This window comes from Eucyclogobius newberryi, unplaced genomic scaffold (assembly GCF_026437365.1).
Source record: "Eucyclogobius newberryi isolate DKJ021-1_F unplaced genomic scaffold, fEucNew1.0.hap1 SCAF_1, whole genome shotgun sequence".
Classification (NCBI taxonomy): Eukaryota; Metazoa; Chordata; class Actinopteri; order Gobiiformes; family Gobiidae; genus Eucyclogobius; species Eucyclogobius newberryi.
Window position 1 is genome coordinate 9,441,262 of NW_027315723.1, and position 20,871 is coordinate 9,462,132.

The 20,871-nt window shown below is 41.6% G+C and overlaps 1 protein-coding gene across 1 annotated transcript; it reads left to right on the forward strand.

The window, feature by feature from the left end:
- The first annotated feature begins 568 nt into the window (after positions 1-568).
- xirp2a (xin actin binding repeat containing 2a) lies at positions 569-20,051 on the forward strand. The gene is made up of 9 exons (XM_072460902.1): positions 569-759; positions 3,974-4,134; positions 6,091-6,225; positions 8,341-8,427; positions 8,537-8,591; positions 9,215-9,318; positions 9,693-18,855; positions 19,648-19,781; positions 19,851-20,051. Exons 2-8 carry the CDS (start codon positions 4,087-4,089, stop codon positions 19,740-19,742), a joined length of 9,687 nt encoding a protein of 3,228 aa, XP_072317003.1. The 5' UTR covers positions 569-759; positions 3,974-4,086; the 3' UTR covers positions 19,743-19,781; positions 19,851-20,051.
- Positions 20,052-20,871: the final 820 nt, after the last annotated feature.

A 20,871-nucleotide genomic window follows, 5' to 3' on the forward strand; every position in this document is an offset into this window, starting at 1 on the left:
TCCATTCTTACAGACAGGCTTGTGATCTCTGAGGGGTTATTGATCACAGTGTTTGGAAAGGAAAATACAAATCTATTCATTAACATTATTTGAAAAGACTGTTGTATGCATAATTTAATGCAGTAAAGTTCAGGATTTAAGATACATATTGTCGATGGTTTGGGAAATAAAATGCAGTGGTTTGTTAAAGAGTTAGAAGTAAAGCAGCAAATTAAGTCATTTTATGTGGCAGTGGATAACACGGGCATTTTAAATACTACTTTGTGACAACCATTGATTCCCTTGACATTATTGTGACTCTCTTAATGAATAACAAGCTATTGTGTTGTTAGAATGTGTGTGTAATGTGAGTAATGGAAGCGAATGGTATTTACAATCGTAACAGCACTTATACCAAGCGTCTCAGCGTCAGAAGCTATATCAGTGTGTGCTTCACAGTATGTGGCGTCTGAGTCATTTAGTCCACACTGTCATAAGGTTATGGGCATGTTTGGTACCTTGATACATGCTACGAAAATAGTCCAACCCAATCCAGCTCCCCTCTGCCCAAGTGCATCCTGTTTTTTTTTTTACGAAGGGGGTTTCTAAAATAAAATCAGCTGTCATTGGATGCCTTGGCCTCAGTTCACTGTGGAGCGCACTGCTGGAGCTGGTCTCCAAGCCTCGCTGTACCTCTCTGAGTTACAACTTCAAGGCCTTGCTGTTTTGTCTGGGATCTATTGTATTTTGACTCGAAGGGCAGCCCACATAATTTAGCAGGTAAGATACAGCTGTAGATTATCAGCATGTCAAGGTTGACTTTGTTACGCTTTGTTACGCTCCTATTGTCATAGAAATTGTTCAAATGTGATTTTTCACTAAGCACAAGTGAAAGGAGATTAGAAACATTTCAAAAGATAATGAATTTGGTGTTCCCCCGACAGAGAAAACTGGCGAAATCTTGGCTGCAAAATCAGAAATAAGTGGAAGACGATGGCTTTGTATTGTACGCTGAAACATGAGATGATTATTAAAGGGGAGATGTGAGACCATGGTGCGTTTTGGTAATTCCATTAGGATTTGGACCGGATCATAAAACATGCATCGTTCTTCCTGTTTCCTTCCACTAGTCATAACCAACAGCCATCTGATCTGGAATAATCTGACTGCATTGCAAATTTCAGACAAAGTGCTTATGCTAGCGTAAGGAAGCACTCAAGGCCAATATATTCTCCATGTATGCTGGTGAAGTTATTTCGAAACATTTGACAGCTCAATTATTGTGTCTGTTTGGCTTTGAAATTGGCCTCCACGGCTGACATTTCAATTAGTGTAGCTGGTTTTGCTTCTCATGTCAAACCTGCTGCAGCTCTGGCCTATAAGTACCAAACACAAAATTGGGTTGTTTAAGGTTCCCGCAGTGAGGAAAGACACTGACACCTTTGTGATTAAGGGACATCCTGATACAGCAGCTACACAGACTTTTCCTCACAGTTAAATTACTTGCTTGTTGTTTCCTCTTCTCAACACAGTCCTTTGGTTACCACAAAAACAGCTGGTAACCAAACGGCACAGCAAGATCTCCCTTGGAGGCATTGGTCCGGTTGAGGCCCAGACAGGAGGTCAGGGCCTGGTCTTTGCTTAATATAGCCCCAGTAGCAGTGTGGACTCCCCCATGACTTACCCTGTCTCACCCCCTTACCGTCTGCTACCTTCCAGTGTTGCTTAGATGTGTTGGAAGCCAAAGGCGCTCTGCTCCATTAAATGCTAAATAACTTTCAATCAGTAGCTGTAAAACCTTTTTTAGTAAACAGACACTTGGGCTTCATTTATTTCAGCTTTCTTAACTAATGAGAATGCTAATTAAACACTTGGGTTAGCATAAAAAGGATGCGCTAACCTTTTAAAAAGCGTTTTCTAATGAGGCGTCGTTGAACTTTTTCACTTCCACTTATGTAAATCATAGCGTTTCAGAGGGGAACATGACTCTGCAGACAGTCAGTTTAAAATAGGTTGGTTTATTTTCTCTCTCTTGTGTGCTCTTCTGTGGTTACCTCACCTCTGTGCTATGAGAGCTTTGCATACATGGTTTGCATAGTTTGTCAGAAGCCCTCGATATCCAGTGGGGTCGTCACACGTCTCCAGTCCATGACGCGAGGTTTATCTGCGGTGATAAATGAGCACATTATCCTTGTGTTTCTGTCATCGCGCTGCCTGGTGCGAGGTTACTCCGTCGAGCCTCAGGTGTAAGATTTCTGACCCATATTTATAGCTCGCACTGGGCAAAAAACCTGATGTATTTTTGGATGAGGTGTATTTCTCTTCCTGGCAGCGACTACATTTCAAAGTTAAAAGCAGACGATGAGTAGGACATGCTGCTGTCACATGGCATTCGGAATCACATTCTTTAGCTTTCCAAAACTCATATATGTACAACCTCACTTGCCTCTGTTGATTGATTAGATATTCCGTAGAAACATAAATCAAGGAATGTATGAATAAGGGTAGGACGATATTGTATTATATATTTTAGTACTTAGTTCCCTAATACTGACTATCCCTCAAAACAACAATAGAAATATTTACTTGTTGATGAAAAATTGCCCATCTTTACAATACAGTATGGCTCACATAGATAACTGGCTATTTATGCTGTAGTGTACACAGTGGTATGGAATTTCTATGCAGACTTTAATCCCACGCAATCCCCACATGCATTTAACACCAAAGGGCAGTAAGATGCAAGCTTTTCAAATCCCATCAATCACATAATGACCCCTGCTTTAATCCACACAAACGTTATACGAGCGTGCACATGTAAAGCTATGTACAAAGAGCTGGATTTCCAAATGCCAGAAGGGGAGGAACCAGTGGAAATTATTTGCGCTAAAGATCTTTCCATCCTTCAGTGTCATTGCCTGAGGAGAGAGAGGACCAGCCAAGAGCTTTAAGGTCCAGAGTGGGTGTGCGCTGCGCCTTCTCCCTTCACCTAATGATGCTTTGTTGCACAGAAAAGTCAAATGTAGAATCAATGATCTCCTCTAATTGGCGATCCACCGGGATGTGCTTAGCGATATGAGGACACATAAAGAGGTGTTTCTGATTGATGACGACTACGCTTTAGTTTAATGTCGACATTTGTTACTGACTCTGATTGGAGTCGTCTGAGGACAATTTCAAATATGGTGCTGACATGTTTAATGAAGACTAAATAGGGTTTACTAATTAGATGGCTGAATTTACGGAACGATCAGTAAAACATTGAAACATTGTAAATTATAACTGGCATAAATATTAACATCATCCAACAAGACACTTTTTCTGGTATTCAAATTTGGCTAGAAACATATTCCACACCCACGGACCATCATGTTCAATTTCTTGCATCAAATTTAACTGGCATAGGCCAAAGTCAGTTTTTAAAATAAATCTTTGTGACTTTGAGACTGGGGGAAAGGACATGAAGCAAATTGTGAGAGGCAGATTCAACTCATGATGCTTTTATCCACCAAGCGGCACAAGGTGTTGTCTGGCCATGTTCCATTTTGTTTTGATTTAGTCATTTGTAAATCTGCTGCTTGTTCCTGCTATATTTTCTGCTAACAGAACGGCTAATCCGGTTTGCAGTCAAAGTCTAAACACGACGGGCCAAATGAGTGAACGAGACTATTTACTTGACTCTTGAAACATTGACTTGCTTTGCCTGGAATGGTCCACACCACAGGATGCTATTAAACTCCATTACTAATGCATTATTGCGGTGAGCGGGATCACCTCTCCACGGACCTGACCTGTGCTGTAACTTTGAGATAGTTCGTGCCATACTGTGGAACATCCAGGTAAAGCTATGGCTTCTTCAAGGAGAAAAAGACGTTTCTTTGTTATTATTTTGCCTAAGCAGCAGACAGTTGATCTCACTTCCTCATAATAAAAAATAAAGCCAACATTTCCCAAAGACGTGTGAATACTATTATATTTTGTGTTGTGATTGCAGCTGCAGGCGGCGGTAGATCCAGTGCAGGACGTTCGGAGGTCGGGCTGAGTCAGGAGAACAGATCCGGAAGCGCAGAAGATTCTGAGGCCGAGAGCGTGTCAGTGAAAGAGCGCATGGCCATGTATCAAGCTGCTTTATCCAAGAAGGAACCCACTTCTGCTGTAAGATGAGAGTGCATGAACAGACAGCAAACACATCTAGTATTTATGAACCTAGATGTCTGCAATAAGTTGTGACCAGTGTATTTCTATAACAACCCTCCACTGGGACCTAGTTGATTGTTGTAAAAGAGGCAAAAATCTAATCTCAGGAGTAAAAACAAACTTTAAATGTTGGTTAATTGACCAGTCCAGGTGTATAATTCAATGTGAAAATCTTAAAATGTTATGTGAAACAGTGCTGCTAGCATCTATTCTAAAAACACTCACAAGATAGCATTGGTTTACCGGTACTTTGATTTATTATAAATTAAAGAGTCAAGTTACACGGAAGCTTAGCAAATATATATTAAGCGATGCCCCAAGAGCTAGTCTTTCACTTTATTTTCGTATTTGTTTAACAGCAGTTGTTAGATTCTTATAGGAGCAATAAAACATCAGCAACCTTCCAAACCCAATACTTCCTCTGAGTGCGCACTAAGTCAGGCACAGCCATTACAATGAGCACACTCAATTCAAATTAAAACTCTAGCAAGTGCCAATGATTGAACTTTGTTGTTTTCGAGCATAACTTGGCATAGATTCAAATCACTTGCAGGGCAGACGATATTGACCCAAATTAATGTAAATTTTGACTGTATTTTGTTAATAACAATCAGATTTTTGCAATTCACCAATAATCTGCTAAAATGTTCCGCAAAAAAGCGTCTTATACCCCCTTGTACACCACTATTTTATACATAGAAAACAAAAGATAATGTATATGATTTTATCCTCCAAGAATCCAAACATTATCCCCCCTGTCCCTCTGAATGCATTGTTTCCAACCATTGGCCTTGAGACTTCCAGAGTAATTGCTTGAGGTTGCTTCCTCAGCTGATCTTGACATGTTGGCCCGACAAGCTGGATCTGTGCTGTGGGCAGGAACGCAGAAACTCACCACTAGTCACTGGACTGTCATGGGATTGAGAATTTCCTTTCCCCTCTACATTCAGCTGTTGTCTGCATGTCACCACTCTAAATGTTTAAAAATATCCCCATGCTCACAAATAAAGTAGTCCGTACTAACCTGCTTCGAGAGTATAGGCCTGTGAATAAAACATGATGACTTATATCTAGAGTTGTTTTACAGAGGGTTTAAAATATTGAAGAGATTATGATGAGCCGCTAAATGTCATTGACCTAAATCCACTGCCTCAACTTGCAAATTGCGATATCGCCTTCATTTGCATTAGAAAGAAAAGGTGACTCTAGCTGGTGTTCTTTCCCTCTACTCACATACACTGCTGATAGAAACACTCATATATATTGCAGATTCCCAGAAGCTATATGCAGAAGCCCTCTTATAAATGTTTTATTAGTAAGTAATTGACAATCCCAAAAGGAGCATATTGTATCAAATAGTAATTTTGCATTCCCATCCAGATTCCATAAAGCAACCCGTATGTTTTCCATACAAATTGGATTTACACAGTCCTTCACTCTTCTTCAGTTCTTCTTTGTACTTGGAAACACCCCCCCACCCACCACCACCCCACCACCACCCCTCCATAACCACTCAATAAAAACAAACATCCTACTAAAAAGCCTTTTCTACCATTAAATCAAATTGTGAAAATGTGTTATTGATGTTTTAGAGGCAGTGGGTAGGAGGCTGTTGAGAGGATCCATGCTGGCAGAGTGCCCATTTTATCAGGATAAAAAAACAAACAAGCACAGTTTATTAATTTAATAAAGTGCTTTCTGTTTAGTTAGTGTCCATAGAACTTTAAACTGCCTTTAACCCCCTCAAAGGGAGTTATTATGCCATCTAGAGGGCATTACGAAAAATGACTTTGCCCAACCTTTGTAATAGATTGTCATGTCTAGGATACCCTGAAAACTGATGGTCAAATTACACATTCTTATATAGCAAGGTTGAATTGCACTGATTTGTGTCCCTGCTGTGTTTGGAATCAGGTGATGGATGAGACAGAGACCTGCTCGTTGCCTGGAGGCCTCGCCAGTGTAAAGAGACAGTTTGAGAGCCAGGAGTTTACATCCTCCACCCAGTCCACGGTCAGCCACGTGCAGTACCAGCAGAGATCGGTCCAGGTTAGTTAGAAAGAAAGACATGAATGAGTCATTGAGTGTTTTCATGACTGATAACCTCAGAAATATTTAAATAATGTGATTATTACAACTCACTCAATTGTTTGTCTTCAAATAATTTGCAAATTACTCTCTCACTCAGATAGTGGAGTGGGAGCCAGAATTCTTGTCATATGTTGAATATGATCAGTTGTAGTGCCTTTTATTTTTTTCAAAATGAAAGAAAAGGAAATGAAAGAACAAAAGAAAAAAAAAAAACACAAGACAAATAAATAAATACAATGGCAGGGAAAACACTTAAGATCATTTTCAAAATACATTTTTGATGACAAAAATAAAAATAATAATAATAAAATACAAAAAAATAAAGAAAAGGGCATCCCATGAAGGCACATAAGTTTCTAAATAATTGTCACATTTTGTATTATGTGTCATATATTTTTTCATGTGACTTCAATTTATTTATTAATTCAACGTTTTACAAAGTAGGTCAGCTGAGACCTGACCAAGAATCAGCACCACCACAACAACAACAACAACAACAACAACAACAACAACAACAACAACAACAACAACAACAACAACAACAACAACAACAACAACAACAACAGCACAATCATTCAATCTTCAAAATTGTTCCCACGTCTCATTAAGCCACTCGAAGTTGTATTTAGAGTGATTCATGCATATTTGAGTCATTTGTATTCTCCTGCAGTCAAAACGCCATTGCTCCGTCAGTCCAGGTGTTCACTGTGACACACGTGGGATTCAGTGTCGTCATGTAGCAATTTTAGTCTGTTCGCTATCGTGACCCGCAGCTCTCAAAAGGCGACGTAGCGTAAAGGGCCCGGAGCAAATCAGCGCAGCAGTTTTCAGCCTGGAAGTAAGCAGACTTATTTGTCGTTTTCGATCAATATTGCAATTTAAGATGTCCAAAATACAACATAATGATCTATGGGCATCGTATATTAGAACTATATAGACAAAAGCACAAAATATGTCTTCTTTATGGCAAAATGCAGGGAGGAAGCCTCCATCTCATTTAAATGCCACACAAATATGGAAAGTTGTGATGTTGATAACCAGCAATTATGCTTTAACTGATGAAAACTGTTTTTTTAATATAATTTATTTAAAGGATTTATTTAAAAGTCTAATGCTTCTTCAATATATACTGTATATGAATAAATAGTGCTCAAATTTCAGCTTAGGATTAGTGCTGAATAACAAGGAACCTTGTAGTTTTAACACATGAATGAGAGTCTTAGGAGTTTTCACTGACTGTGGTATAAATAATTATGAATGTGTTCATATAGCAGATGGTAGCTGTGTTAAACTCTGGTGCTGTATCGTCCTTTCTGTGCACAAATACAAGGATACCTCTGGACAATTGATATTCCACTGTAGCGGTTTATTGGATAGACTTGGCTGCTGTGTCGGAGACTTTATAGGTCAAATCAAAGAGGGCACCTTGAACTTTGTCAAGGCTCTGTCATTCGGCGCGTGAGCAAAATGCCAGAATATGTTAGTCGTCTGCACTGGGCCCGGATCTGAGCCAAGGGAGGTCATTCTTGCTCGACCATGTATTCTTCCCCATCTGCTCATTCAGGCAGAGAGCAATGCAAAGTCATGGAGCTCTCCTGGACTTGTGCGGATGATAAATATTACATTGTGGTTTGTAAGGGGAAATGTCAGATTCGGTTTTGGTCAGGGTTTTGTACGACCTGGAGCTTTCTGTTCGAGTTTGCTTCACAGGTGTGGGAGACTAAAAGTGGCTGAACATCAGAGAACTGTTTTAGACATAAGTGGTTTCAGGAGTACGGATATTCACTACCATCAATATTTAATGTAAGCAGTAGATATAATACATTGCTTTCCTTCTCTAAAATATAAAGCCATTCCCTGGGAAGCAGCTTTTTAATGAAAAACATTTGTTAGGTACCACACTGGTTTTATTAGGCTTTTAATACACTGTAAAATATATTCACCCTCCCGTTGGTTCTACAGCGTTTAGCCGTGTAGCGATAAAGCCCCTGTGATTGTCTCTCAGAGCGTCAGGAATGTTGCAGAGGGGAAGATTTTGAATGACTTAATTATTATTGTTTATTGTTTTGGCAGGAAATGTCAAGCTCCTCCGAGGTGACAGTAAGAAGCAGTGCCAGAGAAGTTGTGCCCGCCACAACCATTTTTCACAATCAACAAGAGGTGGGCTTCAAGATGCAACAAAATGGAAAGACTGAGGAGTGTTTTCATGTTGTTGATGTACATTTTCAAAGGCTGAGGCTATGCTATACTTATAATATATTTCTCGCAGGTCATTCATGATGAAAGGGTGGCTGCGGGTTACGGAAATCATTACAATGAAACAGGTAGAGAAACACTATAAAAATGTAATATCTAGTCTCGTTTGAAGTGACATGAACCCAGTTCTACTTGATGACATTTAATAGCTTTGGTGATGCAGAATATAGCTTCTGAGTGGTTAGAAGGATAATTTATCTTAAAACACATGTCAACAGAGTAACCAACACATCTCTGTTCTCATACTGCATGGAAGCAAGTCAGACACATTTTGAAACAAGGGAAATAATCTATGTCCATCAAGTAAATAAATCTAAACTAGTCAAAAATTCTGAAATTAAGATTAATATCTTGAATTCAAGTAATTTGAACTCATGTAATCCTCGTAATATTCTCATGTTAAATGACAGCACTGCTTATGTCTAGTGTAATAATGAAGCTTCCTACAGACACAAAATGAGAAATGTGTCATAAAAAGATGGATTATTTTGTATGTAGTGCAGACCAGCAAATATAATCAGGGCAAAGGTAAACCTATTTGAAAATGAAAATTGTTCAATCACCTCTGCATGGTTTGGAGAAATGAAAACTACTCGTGTTTTTAATGGAATGATTTATTTCTCTCTTCATTTCCTGGAGCTTCTTATGTGAATGATTTAATGAGACAGCCTTCTTCTTGTGTCTAATTCAGTTATGCTCGTCGGAGGGGAGGACCTACCACAGGTTTCCACGCAGGCTTTGAAGCAGCACTATGAGAAAACTATAGAGGAGGCAGCGCCAGCCAAGGAAATCAAGGTTAAGACGGTGTGTTTATCTAAAAAGACTGTGCTAGGGTGTTTATACGCAATAAATATATAAATATAAAATTCCATTTCATAAATTTGTCACCCATTATTTAAACAAATGGCTTGAGGACTCTCTCAAAGGGTATAATACTATAACTATTTCAACTTATGTGATTTACACCGCTATATTTGTTGTAATTTAATGCTGTGTGTTAACCTTTTTCACAAATGCAAGGATACTTAGTTAAGAGGAATTATATTCTATTGTGGTTTATTTGTTAGACTTGGCTGCCGTGTGAGAGACGTGATATTTCTTTTCGTATTTCTGACACATTTTACACTTCTCTTCTCTTTTCCTTTCTTTACTCTTTACATAAACTACAGGTTGACGTGGATTTAACCCAGTTTCAATGGGCCCCTTTTAAACAGTCTACTGAAGCAACCGTAAAGACGAGCTGTGAGTCCTCTTCCACTGTCAAAACTTCATCTGCAACATTTGAAGGAGAGGACAGTTTTCCCCCACCCCCTCCTCCTAATCCTATCCAGGTTTCTGTAGAGTCCAGCAAGCAAACGTCACAAAATCAAGCTTATAAAGAGCAGTACTGTAAACAGAAGAGCATGGCTGAACTAAAGCGGCTTTACAAGCATATTAACCCGGATGTTCGCAAGAACCTAGAAATTGACTTTTCGAGTCAGCTCAGCGAGGCAGAAAGGCAGCATTTGGAGAGTGGAGAAATAGTGGGGGACGTCCAGCAGGCCTGTTATAAGTTTGAATATGAGGAGAACAGCGACTGCTCTAGCCCAGACCGAGAGTCTGTGGAGTGGGACGAAATTCTCAAGGGGGAAGTGCAGAATAGACGCTGGTTGTTTGAAAATCAACCCCTAGATACAATAAAAGACGACACGCTGGATGTGAATGAAATAAATGTAGCTCAACAGGACATTATTGCTGGTAAAGATGTCAGATTAACAGCTTGGATGTTTGAAACGCAACCAATAGATTCTCTTGGGAATGAGACAACTGAATCAAATGAGCTAACAGAGAAAAATAGTGATCTTGCAAGAGGGGACGTACGCACTGCGACCTGGCTTTTTGAGACTCAGCCACTTGACTATCTGAATAAAATCTATCAAGAAAATGAGTTTGAGACAGATGGTATGATCTCTAAAAATATAACAGGAGGAGATGTGAAGACAGCAAGATATTTATTTGAAACACAGCATTTGGACTGTCTTGGTAAAACTGAAACTATAGAGGAGAGTCACTTTCTAAACCTTAAATCGGAGCTAGAAGAGATTAAAGGGGACGTTAAGACCACCACTCGGATGTTTGAAACTCTTCCCATGTGTGTGATTAGAGGAGAGTCTGGGGAGATGCTGCAGATTACTACTATACGCAGAGAAGAAACAGAAAAGGGAGATGTGAAAACCTCTCGCTGGATGTTTGAGACGCAGCCAATTGATATGATCAACAAGGACCCAGCTAAGGTTAAGCTTATCTGTGGTATTTCCATGGAAGACAAGATCAAAGGGGGCGTTAACAAAGGGAGGTGGCTTTTTGAAACAAAAACACTGGATTCAATTAAGGATGATGAATGGGAGATTTCAAGTAAACAAAGGGAGGAAATAATTGGGGCTGATGTGAGGAGACACCGTGAGGTGTTTGAGACGCAGCCTATGGACACTTTGAAAGATAACACCAACGCGAGGCCTCTACCGTCTGAGGAGATTGTTGGAGGAGATGTTCAATCTGCAAAGTATCTGTTTGAAACTGTCCCCATGGAAAATCTCAAAGAACTGCAAGAAGTGGGGAAACTGAAAAAAATGGTAACCTCTGAGGAAGAGAAAGGTGATGTGAGACATCAAAGGTGGGTGTTTGAAAGTCAGCCCCTAGAAAGTATACGAGAGGACAAAAAGGAAATCACACGGACTGTGAATATTGAGGCACTCGATAAAGGAGATGTGAGCAACTTTAAAGAGAGGTTTGAAACTATGGATTTAAGTAAATGTGAAGGTGCACAACGAATCCAAGTTGAAGGTGTCACAAGTGGATCAGTCAAATCCAACACAGTGCTCTTTGAATCAACTCCTATGTATGCGATGCAGGACAGCGCCGGTCATTACCATGAGGTGAAAACTGTGAGGCGTGAGGAGATTGTGAAAGGAGATGTGCGGAGCTGCAGATGGATGTTTGAAACACGGCCTATTGACGAATTTGATGAAAGTATTGATAAATTTCAGATTATAAAAGGCATTTCAAAAGAGGAGATTCAGTCTGGGGATGTGAAAACCGCTAAGTGGTTATTTGAGACACAAGCGCTGGATACACTGAAATTTGAAGATGAAGAGCATAAATCTAAAGAAGAAATACATATTGAGAGAGGAGATGTGAAAACCTGTAGGTGGCTTTTTGAGACTCAGCCGATGGATGTGTTGTATGAAAAAGTGGAAAAGAGTGAGCCAGACATGGAAGTACAAAAGGGTGACGTCAAAACATGCACCTGGCTGTTTGAAACACAGACACTTGATAATATCCGGGATCATACAGAATCTGAAGAGACCATAATAACCACCTGCACCATGAAGCAAGAGGATATACAGGGAAAGGATGTCCGCTTAGCTCGCTTCCTCTTTGAAACTGAAAATCTTGATAATCTCTCTGGCTCCGACTCTTTCCGCAGAATCACAAAAATTGACATCCAATCCGGCGATGTTTCTAGAATGAAGTATGTCTTTGAAAATCGTTCTTCTGACATTATGAGCTCTACTTCGGAGGAAACGATGCAAAAGTTAAAGACGATGCAGGCAGAGGACATACAGCGCGGAAATGTGGTTAACTGCACGCGGAAGTTTGAGACGCAGCCAATTGATGCTATTCGTGAGGATGTCGATGAAATGAGAGAAACACGCACCGTCATTGATGTGCAGGGAGGTGATGTCGACAAAAGCCGGTTTATTTTTGAAACATATTCTCTGGATCAGATAAAAGAGGAGTCGACAGTAACTGAAATATCTAAACTTACAAGTATTTTGAGGAATGAGACGGAGAAGGGAGATGTGAAGAATTATACAATGCTGTTTGAAACTCAACCACTTTATGCTATTTGTGATAAAGAAGGCCACTATCATGAAGTAACAACAGTCACAAAGGAGGAAATAATGAGAGGAGATGTGGTGGGGGCCCGGTGGCTTTTTGAGACGAAGCCACTCGACTCAATTAGGGATTCAGAAGAGGTTTATGTTATAAAAGCGGTGACCGAAGAAGGCATCAACAAAGGAGACGTTAGCTCTGCCAGATGGAGGTTTGAAACTCAGCCACTTGATGAAATTACAGAGGCAATAAAAGAAAACTCAAAAACAGTCGCAGACATCCAAGGTGGTGACGTTAAGACAAACAAACAGCGTTTTGAAACAGACATTTCTCAAAAGTACATCAGAACCGTTAGCGTAAGCGAAATTCAAAAAGGGGATGTCAGGTCTGCTACATGGATGTTTGAAACACGCACTATTGATGAGATCCGCGGAGATGGAAATGAATATCACGACATGGAGAGGGTGACAAAGGAGGAAGTGATGAAAGGGGATGTCAAACAGTCTGTGTGGCTCTTTGAGAAAGAGCCCCTCGACAAAATCAAAGAGAGTGACTACGCCGGCCCCGCTGTTTCCAAGGAGGAGATTCCACAGGCGGATGTGAAGACAACAACATGGCTATTTGAATCCACCCCTTTCCACGACTTCAATGAAAGTAGTGTGGAAAAGAAAGAAATCATGGGCAAAAGTGTCAAAGAAACACTCGAAGAGCTGTATAGTCAGAAAATGGTCGAATCACAAGGAATTTTGATTGAGGCTGATGAGATTGGTGATGTGCGTATGGCAAAGTACAAACTGCTCAACCAGGATGTACCAGAAATTCAAAAGGAAGAGGTTATTCATGGGGACTTGAACAATATAATGATGAACCTCCTAAACCGCAGGGAGACCACTGAAAGGGCTATAACTATTGACAAGGAGGAGCGGGGGAACATCAACACCACAGTCAGACAGCTATTCACCCAGGAAAAGGGAATCAATGTAGAGAAAGAGGAAATTATCCGCGGTGACATTCAAGAGGCTATAAACAACCTGCTCAAAAATGAAGGCTCGTCCAAGCGTGGCATTCTGATTCAAGAGGATGAGAAAGGAGACATAAAGATGACTATCTATTCTCTGTTAAACAAAGAAGAGAGTGCTAGCATGGAGAAAGAAGACATTGTTCAAGGTAATGTTAGCAAAACATTACATCGTTTACTTTCAAACTCTGGAGCGGAGGATTCGAAGAGGACAAAAGTTTTAGACACAGAGAGGGGAAATGTTAGTTTTTACTCCACGTGCATTGAATCGGGAGCTCTGGATTACTTGAAACAATTGCAGTGTGACTCGGATGAGAGTGCGGAAAATGTGGAAAAGGAGCGTGTAATTGGCGGTGACATTGAAGAGACAAAAATCTTGCTTAGAAGAAATCAGCAACAAATTGGCCGTACGGTGGCGGAGCATGATATAGTTCCTGGGGATGTACACAGCACTGTTAAAGTCTTTATGACCGAGCCTGCTGTTAGCTATAAAAACCTGGAAAAAAGGGACATTGTTAAAGGCGACCTCAACGCAGCCTTGGATTCTTTAACTCAGGCCATCAATCAGAGAGTGGTAATCGAGAAGGAGGAGGTGGTCAAAGGAGACATCCCCACCACGCTGAGATCTTTAGAGGATGCCCAGCGTCAAGCCAAGGAATTGGAAAAGCCGGAAATTGTCAGGGGAGATATTAAAAGCGCTCTGGAGTCACTGGAAAAATCGTCTGCCGTTAAAACAGAAGCAATAGTTGATGACTTAGTGGCAGGGGACATTAAAGGAACTCTGCGATCCCTGGAGGAGGCAACTCAAGTGGTGAGAGATGTGGAAAAAGCGGAGATTGTAAAAGGAGACATCCATACTGCCATGCAAAGTCTGCATGAGGCCACAAGCGAAAAGAAAATGTATCAGCACCAAGTGAGCGAACAAGGGGATGTTAGGGGCACGATACAGCTGCTGCTAGACCCATCGACCAGTCCAAAAATGCAGCGCAGAGGGAGCATTGAGGGGGATGTGAAAACCTCTATAAAGTCACTCTATGAAGGACAAGAAGCATCACAGGTTGAAAAGGAGGAGGTACTGAAAGGGGACGTTCAAGGGGTAATTAAATCTCTCATGGAAAGGAAGCAATATACCAAAGTAAAACGAATGTACCCAAAGAAAACAAAAGGGAGCGTAAAAAATCCATCAAGTGCAAAGCAGCCGGAGCATGAAGCTAAGAGTGAGAGTGGAGCAGCAGTCAATGTGGCGCCTGCTGTGAAAAACCTCTCACAGAGCACTGAGTCACAGAAGCACGTACACAAGCACAAGGAAAGCAAATTGGTGAAAACAGAGGTAATAACCCAAGAAGAGCACTCCGCAGCATCAGCAGCCCAAACAGACAGCATTCACAAGGCCTCTCAGAGGAGCAACATAAAAGAGCAAAAACAGAAAGCAGTGCCCCCGCAGAAATCACAGGCCCCCAAGCCCATTATGATAAAGAATAAACAAATGGCTAATAAAGATCAAACAGAGATTAAAGCCACTGATGTGAATTTGATGAAAGAAGAGAGCAATGTATCACAGACAACCATTTCTACAAAGACAATCACACAGGTGCAAACTTCAGTCATGCAGAAGAGCGAAGTCTCACACAAGCAGAATGTGACTGTGCAAATGTCAGCGACATCGCAAAAGCAAACAGAAGAGAAGGCTCTCGAACAAAAGCAAGAAAAGAACATCAAAAATATGAAAAGGGATTTCCGTAACCCCGTTGCGAAAGGGAAAAATCTTATCAAAAACCCAAAACCGGATATACACCTTCCCCCTTCGCCTGCGTCTCCTCCCCCTCCTTCAGAGTCAGAGCTGTCCCTACCGCCACCGCCCTCACCTGTATTGGAGAGCCCCGTTTCACCCACATCTATGCCTGGTATGATGAGGCGGGACAGTGATCTACCACCACCCCCTCCTCCACCTCTGCCAGTCGAATGTATCAAGTCCGAGCCTGAATTCTTCCCTCCTCCGCCCCCACCACCCCCTGCGTCTGCTGTCTCTGGGCCTGACTTTCTTCCTCCTCCTCCGTCACAGCAGGAGCTCAATGCAATACCCCAACCTCCCATAGCCAAGTTTGGAAAACCCACTGGCAAACCCCTATTTAAAGTTCCCAAACCGGCAGAAGCACCAAAGCCTGTACAGGTTAAACCAAGATGGAAGAAGAAACAAGAAATCGCTCCCCCTCTCCCTCCTCCGTCGCAGCTGCCTCTACATCAAGAAATATCAGTTGAGCGTAAAGAAGAAGCAATCGTTCAGGAAGTAAAGAATATTGTAACTAAACAGCAGATTGAAGCAATAAAAGAGTTGCAGTCTGAATCAACAAGCGTGTCAACAACCAAAATACCAGCATGCATCCCAAAGCAAATGCCAAAAGAAAGCCCACAGCCGCCTAAAAAAGTCTTTCTTCCTCCATTTAAGTTGCCTCCAGCCCCTGAGCCCTCCCCAGAGCTACCCAAGCCAAAACCCTATGCTCGCAAATTTAAAACCCCTCTCATGCTAGCGGAGGAGCGTTACCGCCAGCAGAGGATTGACAAAGAGGAAATAGATAAGAGTAGAGTAACAACACCCACTTCACCCCCAATAATTACACAATCATTTTCTTCCGTGAAAAGTGCTGAGGTAACTACGTCTCAGAACACAGAGGAGGCTGTAACACAAGTAACAACAAAGAAAGAAGGGACCAAGGTCACTTCTACAGAGGACGCATCCACCCAAGAAAAAGGTGTTAAGAAAAGTCCTTCAAATGTTCCTCTGAGTAAACCCTCCATTTCAGTCATAAATAAGAAACTCGCATCTCAGAATCTGTCCTTAGATAAGAAGCTCTCATCTGAAAAAATACAAGTTTCACCCGATGCCATAATTAAAAAGAGCCCTACCCCTCCCTTATCCAAAACTCCAACAGTTTCAGCCTCAGCATCCCATAGTGAAAGCTGCCATACAGAAGTCAAGTCATGTTCTAATGCGTCTTCGGTGTCTTCGGTCACGCAGCAGCAATTTATTAAGAAATCCAGCTCCAAGTCTATCTCTGCCACACAGAGCGCTGTCCAGGAAAATGTAAATCTTCAAAGCCAGGCTGCGGTCACATTGAAAGCTGAAAATGTAAAGAATATGAATGCGCCTGTGACACAAGAGGCAAAAATGACTCCTTCTCAACCCACTAAAATCCCAAAGGTAACTCCAAGTTTCAAGGTGAAAACGTTTAAGATGCCGGCAGAGAAAAAAGAGGAGACATTTGGCAGCGTGGCACAAAAGGAGTCAATTAAAAGTGAAATGCAACAAGAAAAAAGTCACATCATACACAAAAGTGAGACAGAGATGATTCGCGAAAGCAACCAACTGAGCTCAGCCAAAAATGAAATGAGTAAAATGGAAGTCACACTAAAGGAGAAGAATGATAAGGCGACCCAGCCTTCAAATAAAGTAGAGGTGGAGGTTCAAGTGAAGAAAAAGAAAGAGATTCACAAGAATGAGAGTGAGATAAGGTTGTCGCCATCGGTTACTGTTTTAATGCCCAAGGTGGCTAAGATAGCAACGAGCCATCAAGGCCAGAGCCACACAGCCGCTGTCTCCCACAGTCAGCAGAGCATGAAGGCCGACCACATTGAAAGACGCGAGGAGGTGGTAGTGACAGAGGAAGTAGTGCAGAGGCAAGAGGCTGTTCAAACGCAAAAACAACAAATAAAGGGGCAAGGAGCTGAGGCAAATAAAATGCAGATTAAAGCAGCTAAGCCAAGAGGAGAGAGCAGGGATGTTCTGATGAAAGGGACAGAGAAAACAACCCAGAAAGTTGAAACACAGTCTGTAAAAATGACAGATTCAGAGAAATGTAATGTAATGCAAAAGCTGCTAGTTCAAATAAAAGAACTTGAGGGCTCGCCGAGCAGAATCGACTCCAACTCTGTCACGCTGATTATAAGCCAACTGCCTGACTGGTTGGTGAGCTCAGATGAGAAAAGAAACTTAGGAGAAATCGCCAAACATCAAAATAAAAAGAAGCTCAGGGAGATGGTGGTTTATACAAAGACTATCGTTAAAGCTAAGCTCACATTTATTGAGGAAAATATAACTGTTGAAGTGGAAAATCAAGAAAAAGAGGCCCCACCTGCTTCGCCTCCAGTGCCTCCAAAACCAGACAAAAGTTTCAGCGGTGCTAAGATATCCAAAATCAGCATTGGCTCAGCAAAAAGTGAGAAGAAAGTAAGTCAAGAAAAAAAAGTTATTCACGAAACAAAAGGGCATCAGGAGGTGACTCAGGTGGTTAAGCCTGAACATACAGTGTCCTCTCCTTTGGCCAGCATCCGCACACCGTCCCCAACTTTCATCAGTATTGAATCAAGACGAACAGACTCCCCCCTCAGAGTGACCCCATCTCCTCCTCCATACAAATCTGTAGGGACACCCCCGCCCCCACCACGTAAGTCCTACACACCCACGTTCGCCAGAGCTTCTCCTTCTCCCACCTTGAGCCGCTCTGAGAAACTCATGAGACTTAGAGACACCACCTCCAAGCTGTCCCGTGAAATCACACCTCCACCTCCAATGCCTGTACCAGACTGTATTATGGCTGAAAGGGAGCGCTCCTCCTCATGCAGTGACAGGGACACCCCCACAAGGAGTGAGCACGGACTAGTGGACACGACAGAAATGGTGGACTCTATGATGACTGTCAGAGATAAGAAAAGTTTTTTTGAGGACGCACAGAAGGCAGAAGGAAGTAGGACATACCTCAGAAAGGATCCTATAGATATCCCTGAACGCCTCGGACCCGATACAGAGGAGAGTGGCGTACCTGTGCCTATTGAAATTTTTAAAGAGGATCTACCCAAAGTTGATATGTCTAAACTTGTGAACCGATTTGAATCTCCAAAGCTGAAAAGGTACACCAGGAAGGACCCCATAGTGATTGCAGAAAGACTTGCGAGTGATCCAGATGAAGTAGAAACTGATGCACATACACCTAAAACAGAGGAAATCCCTACTTTGAATGTTAAAGCAATAAAGGATGTGTTCGAAACCGGAGAACACACTTCACAGGCAGCGAGAGAACTCCGGGAGCAGATTGAGAGGCGTGAAACTGAGCCAGTGGGCCAGTCCGCCGCCACATCTGTCACTGAGCAATTCTGCAGCATTGATGACTTTGGAAACATGATGAGGGAGACGATAGGTGCCACGGAGATGCACTGCGAGAGCTCAGCAACTCGCGGGAACCCACCGTCTTATGCCGATGTGTTGAGAGGCAATGTGGAAGCAGCGGCATTGCCCCAGGACGCCTCGACAGAAGAGCTGCTGAGGAATTTCCAGCAGTCGTGGGCCCAGAGTCAGGGAGTGTTCCAGAATCTAGACTTCAGTGTCACCGAGCAGAGGAGTTCCCAGATTGTGACGCATCATCAGCAGGAGACCGTAGTGACGGGTAAATTGCCTGGAGCATGTGGACCCAAACAAGCTTGGAGTGAACTGCATCTCACTGTGTGCAAAAGAAATAACAGTGTTTACTTGTGACATGTTTTATTTTTGCCCAGTGTGACTTTGCATTTGAGTTTGACGGTTACAGTTTATGAACAGGCTGCTGTGTTGAACAAAAATATTTCAGATGGAGTGTCATATTTTTTTTGTGTGTGTGTGAAATAACAATGGTGCTTGAAATGTCTCAGTTGTAATGGTACATTTGCACTCTAATAAGGGAGCATGATGAGTGTAGCGCTAATTGCAGTGATTACGGTTTGCCCTACTGCTTAAGTACTAATTATTAAATAAATTAATCTTCAAACAAAAGCCATTTTTAACAGTGAAGTATTTGAATCTCGTTAATTAAACCATTCGTGCTGTGTGGTTGTTTTAATGATCGACTTGGTGTGAAAAATATTCTAAACGCTACCACTCACAGTAATTACACCTTAATACCATGAACAAAGACTTAATTTATAATGAACAAATAGTTTATTGATAGTGATTTGGGCTTAGTAACTACTTAATTTAGGTGTTAAGGTTGGGGTATTAATTAAGTAGTTACTAAAATGTAATCATTCTTAATATACTATTTGTTCATTATGAATTAAGTTGTTGTTCATGCTTTATTACGGCTATTAAAAATGTATGTTGACTATGTTTTAGTTGACTATTTCAAAACAAAAGCAATATCATTCCTAAATGTTTCATTCTGTATATTAAGAGATAGTAAATGTAATTTTGTTTGTTTTTGTAGAAAATTCGAGTTCCAGAGTCCGAACTGTGCAGGGCATGTCGGAAGAGAGTGTACCCCATGGAATCGCTGATCGCAGACAAACAAAACTTTCATAAGAGCTGCTTTCGCTGTGAGCACTGCAAAGGCACTCTAAGGTAAGTACGCTTTTATCCACAATGTATGTTTATATTTTCTCTTTCCAAACTTGTTCTTTTTATTCATAGCCTTGGTAACTATGCCTCTCTCCATGGACGAATGTACTGCAAGCCGCACTACAAGCAACTGTTCAAGTCCAAGGGAAATTATGACGAAGGATTTGGACAGAAACCACATAAAGAATTATGGAATAATAAGAACCAGCAAAATTCAGTGGAGATATCCAGAGTTAAATCTCCATCAACACAAAGGAAAAATGTGGATTCAAAATACTCAAGCAAACCCTCCACTATTGTAGTCAGCCAGGAGAATGGTGTGGAAGCAGTGGATGAAAACAGAAAACCAGCTGCTAAGATTTCTGTGGTTTGGCCGCCGCAGACAGACGAGCCAAAGAAATCATTCACAGTGGAGGACGAGTTAAAACTGGTTAAGCCTTCATGGCCCCCTAAAGAGGAATACGCTCTTCCAAATCAACCTGTTCAATCCTCATCAAGAGAAACACTGGCACAAAATGACAGCAGCACTGTAGTAGAGAAAGGAAAGGCCGGGGATGCTCCAAATGTGGCATCGGAACAAGTGAGTAATTCTACCACTCAGCAAACTTTAGAGTCAAACAGTCACAGCCAGACTGGGGCACAAGTGGGTCCCCAAATGGACTCTGAAGTAGTGCCTGGAGTGGAAGTGAAAGAACAAAGTAAAGTGAATGAGACAGAGGTGAAAAGTGCAGAGGAAGTAAATGGACACACAGGAGACAAGTCAGGTAAAGAAAGGATGCAGGAGGTGACTGACACAGCGGGCGACGGGACAAGTAATAGTGAGGCTGTCAAAGTCACAGTAATAGATCAGAATCAACCTAATGCTAATTCCAATAATAGCAATAATAGTTTCATAATGGAAGAGTTTGAAAACATATTTGAAGGTGTTCCTAAAAGTGACACTAATGAAACACAGTCACTCTTTATGATGAGCAAGGATTTTGATTTTTTCCAAACCATCGACTGTGAAGATTCAAGATGGATGCCAACTGAAGTGCTGCAATTGGCACAGAGGGATGACGCCTTTGTGCCAGCAAGTGCCAAATACTCAGAA